The 13365-nt window shown below is 43.7% G+C and overlaps 1 protein-coding gene across 11 annotated transcripts in view; it reads left to right on the top strand.

Annotated features, from left to right (window-relative positions):
- The first annotated feature begins 433 nt into the window (after positions 1 to 433).
- The window catches only part of USP15 (ubiquitin specific peptidase 15), a 132517-nt gene continuing 119585 nt past the window's right edge, over positions 434 to 13365 (top strand). For all 11 annotated transcript variants that reach the window (XR_003998506.1, XR_003998507.1, XR_003998512.1 and 8 more), the window contains exon 1: positions 434 to 571. Coding sequence is in view for 4 of the 11 variants with exons in the window: in XM_030548865.1 (XP_030404725.1) it covers positions 483 to 571 (89 nt within the window). In the remaining 7 variants the exon portion in view is untranslated. The remainder of the gene's footprint in view (positions 572 to 13365) is intronic.

Below are 13365 nucleotides of genomic sequence, written 5' to 3'. Positions count from 1 at the left end.
CCCGCCTCTGCCCGCCCTTCTCCTCTAGCCTTCTCCAGCCGCCCAGGGACTCGGTGGGCGCCTCGCCCGGCCCTCCTGTGGCCCAGGGACAGGCACCCACACGGGGCAGGGCTCCGGACGGCAGCAGGTCCCGGGGCCACGGGGCAAGGGCCAGTGCCAGGCCGTGGCCGCAGTCCTCAGGGTGGTATTAGCCGGGCGCGGTGCCGGTGTAACGACAGAAACAGTTACCGCTCCAGAAAACAGGAGGGTTGCTCGAAGTGACGTTACACCGGCCTACGCGGAGCGCAGCTGAGAGACCTCCCGCCCGCTAGGGGCAGCAGCGGCTCCCGAGCCGCCAGCTCGCCGAGGTCTCCCCTCTTGTCCCCGCCTTCGGGTTGGTGTTGCAAGGGGAGGGCGTCTCCCCGGTTACGTCACTCCCAGCATGCAGCGCGGCTCGTTCCTGCCCCTGCTGCCGCCGCCGCCGCCGTCGCCGGGGGGAGAAGATGGCGGAGGGAGGCGCGGCGGATCTGGAGACCCAGCGCTCGGACGTCGCGGCGCTGCTCAAAACCGCCCTGCGCAAGGGTGACACCTGGTGAGGGAGGGGCTGGGCCCTGGGTGAGCGGTGCGGGCGGCTGCCCACCCCTTGGGCTGTGAGGGGCAGGGCGGGGCCGCTCTGGGAGACAGGCTCCCTGCTGGTAACCGGGGCGGCCCGAACCCCGCACTCGGCGAGAGGCGCTCGCTGCCCGCGGGTTCCGGTGGGCAGCACAGCGGGACTCGGGACCGGCTGAGGCGGGGGCGGGGCAGCGGCAGCGTTAGCCGGCGGCGCTGACTCTTCCTGTGTCCCTGAACTCTGTTCCGGGCATGGCTTGAGCCCACGAGACCGCCATGGACCTACGGGGCCACCCTGGGCAGCTCGCTCCTGCGGCGGGCACGGGTGGGTGGGCGGGCGAGTCCCGTGTGCCCAGGACAATGAGGGGCCTGGCATTGCAGGAGACTTGGCCGGCCCCGGGAAGAGAATGATGAGCAGAGCCCGATTCCTTCCCCCCGGTAGGTTCCTGTTTCATTGTTCAAGCAGAAACCAGGGAAACGCCCCCACCTTCCCCTTCGAGCAGTGACAGGCTGCATATGTGCCAGGTGCAGTACCCCAAAAAACTTCCCCATAATCATGCTAGGCCTCGGCTCAAGCTTCTTATCATCACTCGTCAACCCTCTGAAGATGCCAGCAGACAAGGCTGTTTAGTTGTAGCTTGAATCTGCTTTTTGTTGTTGAAAAAGGTGTTTTGTGAAGTGTTTCATCTTTAGGTTACAGCTTGTTAATTCTCAGTAGATCATACAAACTGCCCTAGGTATCTTTCATGCTTGTAAAGAAGGAGGTTGGTCTAGTGACTCCCTTTATTTACTGGTTCAATTACTGAGAAGTCTCAGATTTCTGGTTCTCTGGAAACAGTCTCACAAATAAGACAATTTTAAAAATTCTTGATGCTTCCAGAGGAACTAATATCTCCCCCCCCCCATTCACACTTCCACCTTAGCCATGAAGTGTCAAAAATTGGATTTACTTGAAAGTAAATTTGATCTCTTAGAAGTAGACCACCTACATCATTTTGACTTAATATGTCACCATTCAGTATTGTTCTAATTCTATAAAATATGATATTTAATGGTGATGCTACTGCAGCATGTGTCAAAGCTGTACATATATTCTGATGCATTATTCAAATAGAGTGCTGAGTGGATATTCATTTCTTGGCAGAAGAACAAGTTGGTCTTAAATTCTGCAAAAGTAGAAGTATCTAGAAAAAGGGAACAAGTGTATTTAACAAAGTAGTAATACTGAAAATGAGAAATTATGGTTATTAAAAGATTCTAGTTTGAGAGAGATTACTGGTCACAGTGGTACTTCTTGTGTTAAGTGCAAGGAATTACTCTCAAACTAGCAGTGTTCAAAATGGAAGAAACTCGTTTAACTGTGATGGTAATGTGGCTGCAGAAACAGGAGGATAAGACAGTAAGTTTAGCTAAAGTCATCTTTTGAACATGTTTAAAAAAATCAATGTATTTAGATAGATATTAGGATGACAGTGTGGTCAAAATTGTTGCATTGTCCTCTATATATAACATCAGGGATTATATCTGAAATTTAACATGATAGTAAAACAAATGTCTAAAAAGCCTGAGCATTGTGAGAGGCTGAATAAGTACAAAATGGGTATGAACTCTAATTGACATCAAATATTCAAATAGTAATATTGTGGTAAACTGGCAAACTTTGTGGGTAGAACTTTTAAAGCTAATTTGAGCTAAATTTTTAAGGTTTCACAAAACAGGGTATGCCTTTTATAGTGCTTCATACTGGGTACTTATTCAGAAAAGACTGGGTAGTGGCTTCTTGAGCATTATTGTTATAAACAAAAAGGTCTGAAGAGAGCAGCATATCACAATTCAGGACTTCAACAGTCATTCACATAAAAGTGTGATGCTGGGAAAAAAAAACTATATCATGTTCTGTTTTGACTTCTACTTGGGCTTGTTAACTGAGTACCCTGGCTAGCATGCTTGTATATTATGCTGATAATACTACCAACAATATATGTGTCTGGCTATTATTAAGCAGTAGTATAGCAGTTATGTAGCTTAGATTGGCTTGTACCTTTGTTATAATCCTGTAAATTTAATGCTGAAGTAAACCTTGGCTTGAGTAGCTAGGAAAACTAACACAACTACCCCTCTGACAGGAAAACTGTAAGTATAGGACGTGATTTTTCTTCATGGCAACAGAAATTCCCCATACGAACCTTGGAGGTGCCCTCACTCTCCTTAGTACCTGGAATGCATTTGCTCAGAACAAAGATAAGGGTGCATCATGACCTAGAGTACATGGTTTCAGAAGAAAAGACAAAGGGTACACCATGGTACCAGAAACAAACAAGGTAAAGCTAATTAATTAAATCCTGTTTCAAGTGACTTATATAGTACCTTTAACAGGTGAATAGGTGGGGTATAAAAAGATGGCTTTAGGGATATGACTTGGGGAGCACACCTTCTGCATAGCATGAATGTTACATGGGGCTGTACAGGACTGCTCTTTGGAGACTGGTATCGCATAGAACAGGGGTCAGCAACCTTTCAGAAGTGGTGTGCCAAGTCTTCCTTTATTTACTATAATTTAAGGTTTCGCGTGCCAGTAATACATTTTAACGTTTTTAGAAGGTCTTTTTCTATGTCATATATATATATATATATAACTAAACTATTGTATGTAAAGTAAATAAGGCTTTTAAAATATTTAAGAAATTTAATTTTAAATGAAACTTAAGTGCAAAGCCCCCTGGACTCAAGCCAAGACCCAGGCAGTGTGAGTGCCACTGAAAATCAGTTAGCGTGCTGTGCCATAGGTTGTCTGCCCCTGTCATAGAACCTTTTTCCTATACCATATTAATAAACCTGACTCACATTAGTCACCTGGTGATTTTTAAAATAGCACACTGATACTTTTCCCCAAATACGTATATTGTACAAATTAAATTGATATCAATACCTAGATACAAAAACTTGTTTCTCTATTGATGGTTTTATTGCTATTCCCTGTGTAGTGAAATATACCAGACTGGTTAGTTTCAGATTTGCCATTTAGACTCTTGTGGGCAGCAGAATTCTGTTGCTGGTTGGGGAAAGTGCTAGAGTAATGATGAGGAGAGAATTCCAAATGTGGATGATGGACGAGAGGTAGATTATTGAGACCATCCTCCCCCCACACTAGGACTCTGGTGTTAGAGTTGTGAATACCTCATCTGGGATCATCTGAAGGGAAAAGACAGGCTTACATGTTTGTTCTTCTAGCACACAGAGAATGGTGGTTGAACATGCATATTCATAAAATACTTACTAGCCAGAGGCTTATGTGAAATAGGGAGTTCCCTACCTCTCTCCTTCCTCCTACTTGGATGTGGAGTGTAGTTGTTCCCCATGTAGGTACTTATAGCTTGTGATCAAGTCACCCCTTAACTGTCTCTTTGTTAAGCTAAATAAATTGAGCTCTTTCATTGTATCACTATAAGGAATATTTTCTTAGCCATTAATCATTCTTATGGCTTTTCTGTGAACGTTCTCCAGTTTATCAACATCTTTCTTGAATTGTGGGCACCAGAATTGGACACAGTACTCCAGCAGTGGTCCCACCAGTGCCAAATACAGAGAGAAAATAACCTCCTTGCTTCTTCTCAAGTTTGCCATTTATGCATCCTAGGATCGCATTAGCTCTTTTGTCACAGCATCACACTGGTAGCTCATGTTCAGCTGATTATCTGCCACGAACCTAGTCTTTTTCAGCATTGCTGCGTCCTAGGATAGAGGGCCCCCTCCTGTAAGTATGGCCTGCATTCTTTGTTCCCAAATACGTACATTTACAATGAGCCATATTAAAATGTGTATTGTTTGTTTGTTCCTAGTTTACCAAGTGACAGATCAGTGACCTGCCCTCTTCATTATTTAATTCTCCCCCAGTTTTTGTGTCGTCTGCAATCTTCCACTGAACGTTAATCTGGAATGAGTAGAGATTGCTTAATTTAATTAAAACTTCTTCCATAATTTCTGAGACTTTCAAACTGCTGGAAAGGGAATAACCTGAACTTTGTGGAAGTTTCTTCCTAACTCTGCCAGTTAATGGTTGTCTTGTGCATGAAAGCATCAGATTTTAAATGCCCATTTAAAAATAAATGTATAACTAATGTAATAGTAGATATTTTCATAGTCCATACAAGTGTCTAATCCTTTTATTTAAATTCTGATCTCTTGATCCCAGTAATGTGGCAGTGAGTTTCCGATGTTTTTTTAAAAAGTATTTTCCTTTTATTGGTTTTAAAAATGCTGTCATTTAATGAAAATCTTATTATGAGTGATGTTAATATTCATTTTAATACCTTTCTTATTACCTCATCTTTCCTATCTCTTTTCCCATCCTCCTGATTTCCCTATTGAAGTCACAACCATACACCCTTTCTTTCAGCTCTGTAACCTTGATACATCCTTGATTTATTCCTACCCCAGATCCAAGCCATGTACAAATCTTGCCAATTTTTACTCCGTATCATTTATAGTAGCTGACCATGTCTTTCTGTCCACACCACTGGAACTTCTTGTCTCATCATTTTGTATCGTGGTTACTACAATCTCCTATTCCTTGGTCTCCTTGTCATCACCTCCTTTGTTTACAAATGTAGCTGTGAAATCCATCTTTCTTGGCATCAATCCTTACCCCCTTAAATCCCTCCTTTGGTTTCCTGTTTCCCACCGTATCAAGCTCAGGTTTCTTGTCCTTGCCTGCAAGGCTCTTCACGATTCATCTTCTTCTTACTTACCAACTCTGATTCTTATCACATTGCTCTTTTGTCTTCTAGTGACAGCCTCAGCCACAGGTATGTCCACTGTACGTGGAAATGTCTTCGCATTCTCTTATGCTGTTCCTTTATGCACAGAGTGCTTTCCCTGAGCTAGATTGTAAGGCCACTATTCTTGCCTTCACATTTCTCCCCCAAGTATGCCACTAATACTGGGCAAGCCAGGGGAGTCACTGATGCTTTATTTTAAAAAGTGATTTTCTCTGTCCGCCTCCCCCCCCATCTTTTCCACCATACCCTCTTCATATGTTGTTTCCCATCTTAGATTCTGGGCTGTTTATGGGCTGGGCTTGCACCTTGTATTTTGAAAAGAAGTGACTAAGAAAAAGACTTAAGTTTCATGGCTGGTAACCCAGCTGAATTTCAAGTTCCAGTATGGTAGCTAAGCAAATAAATGCTATTCCTTTATAAGTAGCAGAATATCAAATAGACATAAAAAGGTGTTATTACCAATGTATACAGCATTAGTGAGACCATTACTAGGATATTATGTCCCAGTCTGGCATCCATATTTCAAAAAAGATGTTGACAATTTGTGATGAGTCCAGAAAAGATCTACAGGAATTATTTGCAGCCTGGATTACAGTAATATTACTGAAGATGAGGCCTGGTCTACAGACCTAAAACTTAGGTCAACCTAGCAACTTTGCTCAGGGATGTGAAAAATTCACCGTTTAGACACTTGTATAGAATCTAGACCCTGTTAGGTTGATAGAAGAATTAATGTGTTGACCTAGCTGCTGCCTCTTGAGGAAAGGATTTTATCCCTTCCTTCACTGTAGCAAGTGTCTATGCTAAAGCTGTGCCTATGTGGCACTTGTAGCATAGACATGTTCTTAATCTATTTATCTTCACATTCAGAATGTTGAGATGACTTGATGATTGTCTATAAATACTTATGTGGGGAGCAGAAATCGGATAAAAAAGGACTATTTATCAGATGAAGGTGTAAAACCCAGTGGCTGGAAATTGAAGCTAGACAAGTTCAGATTACAACTAAAGTGAAGATTTTTAAAGGAGAGTCATTAAATCTTTGAGCAGCTTTCCTAGGGCATTGGTGGTTTCTTCATCCAATCTTGATTTTAAGATCGAGGTAAAGTCTGCAAATCTTAAACAATAACAAAAAGTGCTATAGTTGAACTGCAAGTTATGAGTTTCATGAAATTCTAGGTCAGATTAATGATCTCAGTAATTTCTTCTTCTGGCATTAAAAACTATGAAATTTGCATTTAGAAAGCACCTGGCAATTTATTTGTTCTTCTATAGTCTAAGTAGTAAATCATTTAGAGTTGTGAGCAAAAAAAAAATCTCACTCTGCTCAGTGTAAGAATAACTTATTCGCCCCCAAAATGACTTAAAAGAATTGATTCAAACATTAAAAAGAGGAGAACACTCACTTTTGGACTGAGAGTAAGCATTAAAAATATCAGCCATAAAGGATTTGTTTTAGGAATGTATAAGCTGTTAAATGTTCGGGATCTAATGAAAACCCCTAAATAAACCTTTATGACCAAGCATATGTTGTGGTGATACTTTGCGGTTCCATAGTGCAAGGTGCAGTTGCTGAGTGGTTAAGATGCTCAACTGCAGTGAAAGTTGTGGGTTTGAGTATCGCTTGATTTCACAATGAAAGGCTACATCCAGTTCACCCAGCTGCAAAATGGTACCTTTTTCTTCGAGTGATGGTCCCTATTGTATTCCATTGAGGGTTGTGCAAATCCTCCATGAGCCCAGAACTGGAGCTTTTTTGAAGTAGTAGTGTCCATTGCTGCATGTGCCTTTGTATCATATTGTGGATTTGCCCCAGATTATAAAGGGCAAGTTGGACTGATCATGTCTTCAATTCCTTCTCACCACTGAGTGGTCTGAGTTGGAGCTTCCGCTTTTCTCTAGTCCTTAGTGACAAACTTTCCAGAAAAATTGTTTTTATTCTTGTATGTAGTTAGGATTTAACTGATTTTTTTCTTTTTTCTTTTTTTTTAGTACTAGTAGTAGTTTTAGTGTTCGTAGTAATTTTTATAGGATTAAGGACTTTGGGATGCTGCTTTGGCGGTTTCCTGCCAAACCAACCCCCTGTCCCCCAAGCACCTGTATCTGGAGTACTGGATTATGCAGAAGACACCAGGATTCGAAGTCTGCGCTTCCTGCCCTCACTCATTTTTGCTCAGCGATGAGCACCAATGTTATTTGTACTGCTTTGGAGAAGTCCGTGTCACGTCCAGGTGCAGTGTCTGCCTCTCCATCCCTGCCTGCACCCAGGAAGGCCAGGCCCTATGCCTTGGGAAGTTCATCATGGTCTATTCACCATTCTTTGGGGTGTACCACCCATCCATGTAATGGACTGAAAGGACACATTGACAAGCTTTGGTTGCACCCGCTCCCACACTTTCGCCCATAAGGAAGTTTTTCCAGTTCCAGGCTGTGGCCAGCTTAAATCAGAATCCTTTCAGCTTGGCATTAAAAGTACTTGTAGGATTATATTCTGCAAGGCGGTTAAATTGTTATATTCCCAGCGTCCCAGGGGAGACTTCATGCCTAGTCTGATATGTACATAGCTGCAAGCTTAAGGATTGTTCTCTATAGAATTACCATTGTGATTACACATAGTAACACCACAGCCCAGTTGTGGAACCCCATAATCCAAACAACCCAGGAGGCCAGAGAGTTATTTTTTTGAGCCCTTCATGATAAACCGCATGTCTGGATGACTGTTTCCCACTGTCATTGATGATGACATATCCTAAGGAATATAATACAATATTTCCTGATAAATTTGATATTTTCCACTGTGTTAGGATTCCCCCCTCCAATCCATACACCATGTACTGACATTGCCAAATTCCCATGGGGGGCCTAGTAGTACAGTTTTCCAAGGGTAAATTCTTAAGTCCTCATCTACCTTATTACCACCACTCAGGGGGTGTAACAGTTCACACATTTCCTCCCTTTGCCACTTCACATTGTTGGATTTGGGGAGGGCTTACAATAGTAAGAATAGCAGCAATGATTGTTCTGTTCCAGGCCAGGGCATCCTTGTTTTCTCTTTGTGGGTTCACCTGTAAGACAGAGTGCTGCCAGGGCTTGCCCCCTGCTGATCCTGCAGCAGGGGCTCACCCGGGCCCAGGGGCTACTGCTCCAGTCTGAGAAAAAGTCGCATAGATCCCAGAAAGTCCTGGAATCTGTGTTGCCCTTGACAGAATTGTATCCTTACCTATTCACTATGAAATTGATGTGCCTTAACTGTGTCAGAGCCATTAGCCCTGGAGGGCTTTTAATTCTAAAGTGCTTATCATTCGTAGATCTCAAAGGTTGTGTTGCTGTAAAAGTACTTAGCTTCACAGTTGCCACTATTATCTATATTTGATTGCATAAGATTGTGTGCTCTGGATGGCCCAGTTCTAGTTCCCATTTACATCAAGGGAAAGATGCTCTTCCATGACTTTCTTCAACCTCTATGACTTCTTCAGAGGCCAGTGTGGCTGACCCCAGGGCTATCAAAGCAGATGGCTCTGGGGCCAGCTGCTCAGGTGACACTCCTGGACAGCCACACCAGCTGCTGCTGGAGCAGCTCTGGGGACAGCCACACTAGCTGCTGCCCTGGTGGCTCCAGGCAGCAGTTCCTGGCTGGCCAAAGCAGCAGCGCTTTGCTGGCCAAAGCAGCGGGCCCCCTGGTTTCCCTCCTGCCCTCCCCCCACACCGCCCTGGTTCTCTCTCTCCCCCCAAGCAGGGCCCCTTCTCTCCCCCCCACTCCCCCCAATTTAATCACAGGTATAAGTTATGGACAGGTCATGGGCTGTAAATTTTTGTTTATTTCCTGTGATCTGTCCATGACTTTTACTAAAAATACCTGTAACTATATCATAGCCTTAATTATAATATATACAATATTCAGTTATTTAATGTTTAGTATACGTATTTGACTAACACAGTTCATTCCACAGTTCTCAAACATGTTTGCAGCTCATTACTTCTGTAGAGAGTTAGAGACACGCCTTTTAAGAACTTGAAACAAGTGAAGAGATTAGTTAACCATAGTTTCTTCTAATTATACAGTAATTTAAGTTAACTTTTGACATAGACATGAACAGAAATTTAAATGTAAACAAATAATATTTGTTTACATATTTATTATGGAATATTAACTTGAAATCCTGCTTCATCTGTTCTTGCTCAGAGTAAAGGGGAGGAAGACAGGGGACTAGCTCTCTGAACAATTTGCACAGTTTTGCTGTTGAAAGTGAAATGTCTCAAATTCAAAAGGTGCTTCTCCCAGTGGCTCAATGTGGTGAAGTCAGTGAATTTGCATAAAGTAACATCTGTTACATATTCAGGATAAGCATTTTGATTGTGAAATTCAGTGAATGACCTATCAGGCTGCATAAGTAATTCTTAATTTTTTTAAAAATTGATCTTTAGATGTTGCACAACAGCAAAATAGAATGGCAAGACATCTGATCATATTATTTGTGTGTGTTGGTGTCAATTATATATAAAGACAGACTGTGCAATAAGGCTTTTTTGTAACCATTATAGGTACCATACCAGCAGTGTCACTGATTCATAATGTAAAGTAAACCTGTTTTCTTTGTATCTGAAAAACTGTAAGTCCACTTCAAAATGTAGAGGAAAATAAATGAAGCAAAATCCTTCTTGTTAGATTTCAGTTATTTTATTTTGTGTACTAGGTAATGTCCTTGAATGGTGTGTATCTGTAAAATTGTTACACATTAAAGCTTCTTGAATTTACCTTTTTTATGTGCTAAATTTATTTTCTGTTATCTAAGAAATGAACACATACATACAAAATTTGTGATAAACCCTCATTCTGTATTCCTGTAAATTCAGATTAAAGAAACTGGAATATTAACATTTTATTCCAGGTTTACTGTTCCTAATTCTCCCTAGTTAAGGATGTATACATATGCAATTTGCATGGGTAATATTGTTAGCTTTCCCAAATATGGGATACGTTTGTATATAATGTACAGTAATGAACTGATGATTCTTTGCTAAGGTTATGAAAATTTACTGAGACTGCTAATAACCCATTTAACTTTCCTACATAAGTGCTGCAATGTTTCTTAGTCATCAGTGTACACAGGGTTATGAAAAAATAGTTCTAAAAAATCTTAAGCTTTTTATGCTATATAGATTAGTATAAAGATGCTTAAATTAAAGTAATTGTTGAGGCAAAAGGACACTGGCAACCAGTCTGGCTACATATTTGTAAAGGTATAATTCATCAATATATTGGAATTGGAAAAAGTTCAAAAAGGGCAACAAAATGATTAGCTTCTGTATAGGGAGAGATTAATAAGATTGAGATTTTTCATCTTGGAAAAGAGATGACTAAGGTGAATGATATGATAGAGGTTTATAAAGTCATGACCAGTGTGGATAAAGTAAATAACGGGTTGGCAGCTTTTCAGAAGTGGTGTGCCAAATCTTCATTTATGCACTCTAATTTACACTTTCACGTGCCAGTAATACATTTTAATGTTTTTAGAAGGTCTCGCTCTACAAGTCTATATATTATATAACTAAACTAGTGTTGTATTGTAAAATAAACAAGATTTTCAAAATGTTTAAGAAGCTTCATTTAAAATTAAATTAAAATATTGATCTTATGCCGCTGACTCGCTCAGCCCACTGCTGGTCTGGAGTGCTGTTCACCTAGGCTGGCAGCGGGCTGAGCGAGCCTGCGGACGGGACCCCAGCTGGGAAGTATCTGGCAGCCAGAACCCCAGACCGCAGCAGGCTGTCGGGACCCCAGACTGGCAGTGGGCTGAGCGGCTCCGCCCACTGCTGCTCAGGGGTTCTATCCGCCGGCTCCTGCCAGCCAGGATCCCGCTTCTAGTCTGGGGTACTGGCCCTGCCTACATACGGTGGATACCTAACTTCTTCCTGGTTCTGGCCCATTCTCTTCCTCTCTCTGCACTGAGCTGAGGGTGGGAGTGCACTGAGCACAGGGCTGGGGGCGAGGGATCTGGCCAGGAGCTAGAATGAGGGAGGGGGCTCAGAGTTGGGGCAGGAGGTTTGGCTGTGGGGGCACTTACGTGAGCATCTCCCATTTGGTGTGAGGGGTGCAGGTGGGAATGTGAGGGGGGGTGCAGGAGCTCCCGTTTGGTGCTCAGGATGGGGGTGGGGATGTGTGGGGTGCAAGAGTCAGGACAGAGAGCTGGGGGCATGTGAGGGGGATGCAGGTATCAGGGCGGGGGGGCTGGTTATGTGTGGGGGTGCCAGAGTCAGCTGGGGTTGTGGGGTGGGTGTGAAGGAGTCAGCAGAGGGCTGGGTGTTACAGGGCTCAGGGCAGGGGCCTGGGGGATGTGTGGGGGTGCAGGGCTCAGGGCACAGGGCTGTGTGTGTGTGTGTGTGTGGTGGGGTCAGGGCAGAGGGCTGGGTGACTGCCCTCCTCAGAAGCCACAACCTCCCCCCGCTCCTTGTCCCCTGACAACCTCCTCCTGGGACCTTACCCCCAACTGCCCCCCCAGGACCCCACCCCTTATCTAAGCCTCCTTGCTACTTGTCTCCTGGCCCCCCTAGGACCCCATTCCTACCTGTCCCCTGACTGCCCCAACCCTTATCCACACCCCTGCACCCAGACAGAACCCCCCAGACTCCTATGCCTATCCAACTGCTCCCCGTCCCCCTAACAGGACCCCCAGAACTCTGGATCCATACAACCCCCCCCGCTGCTCCGTGCCTGGTCAACACCTCTCCACACCCCTACTTCCTGACAGCCCCCCCCGAACTCCCAACTCATCCAACCCCCCCATCTCCTTGTCCCCTGACCACCCCCTCCAGAGACCTCCCCCAACTGCCCCCCAGGACTCTCCTTGCTCCCTGGCCCCTGACTGTCCTGACCCCTATCCACCCCCCACCCCCTAACAGACCCTGGGACTCCCATGCCCCATCCAACCCCCCTGCTCCCTGACTGCCCACTCCAGAGAGCCCTGCCCCTAACCACCACCCCCAGGATCCCACCCCCACATCCAACCCATCCTGCTTCCTGTCCCCTGACTGCCCCCCACCCCTTATCCAACCCCGGCCCTGGACCGCTTACTATGAGGCTCCCTGCTCATCCAGAGCCCTGCTGCCGCACGTGCAGCATCCCGGAACTGTTGTTTATTCCTCATAACACAAGAGCTAGGGGTCACCAAATGAAATTAATAGGCAGCAGGTTTAAAACAAACAAGGGGAAGTATTTCTTCACACAGCGCACAGTCAAACTGTGGAAGTCTTTGCCCGAGGATGTTGTGAAGGCCAAGACTATAATAGGGTTTAAAAAAGAGCTAGATACATTCATGGAAGATAGGTCCATCAATGGCTGTTGGCCAGGATGGGCAGAAATGGTGTCCTTTTAGCCTGTGTTTGCCAGAAGCTGGGAATGGGCAAGAGGGAATGGATCACTTGATTATCTGTTCTGGGCATTCTGTCTGTTTTAATGTCTTCTGCTTTTTAACTTCAGTTTGGTTTACAACAATTCTGAAGAAATCTTGGCTGTTTCAAGCCATGTTTTGATTGAGCATAGGTAAAATACTGTAAATTTATTCACATGTAACTTTGCAGAATAAATTATTTTGCAGATTATTTGTAATTTAAAAAATTAGTTATTAATCAGTTATTTTTGTCAAGGTCCAAATTACTATGAACTCTAGGAGCTGAAAGAAATTGGTGTGGATTGAACTTTCTAATTAACATTTGAGAATATTAATTTAAGAATTTATCCGTGCAATACCCCCAACTGGTTTTGTGCAGATCATAGTGCATTTAAGCATGTGCAATTTATTTTCAAAATAGTTTGTTTTTAGTGCACAAATTACTAAAAAATAAAAAAAAAAACTATCAAAACACATGCGTGTCAAAGTAGTGGTCAGACAGCCATCATCTCAATTTTGATGAATTTTCCTCTTACCTGTTTGGGTACATATACACAGCAAAGAACTACATAGACTTCCAGGCGAGCAATGAAACAGCCCATGAGCCTGAG

This window comes from Gopherus evgoodei, chromosome 1 (assembly GCF_007399415.2).
Source record: "Gopherus evgoodei ecotype Sinaloan lineage chromosome 1, rGopEvg1_v1.p, whole genome shotgun sequence".
In the NCBI taxonomy this organism is placed as follows: domain Eukaryota; kingdom Metazoa; phylum Chordata; order Testudines; family Testudinidae; genus Gopherus; species Gopherus evgoodei.
The sequence above is the reverse complement of the archived record's forward strand: the minus strand, read 5'-3'. Positions and strand labels throughout refer to the sequence as shown.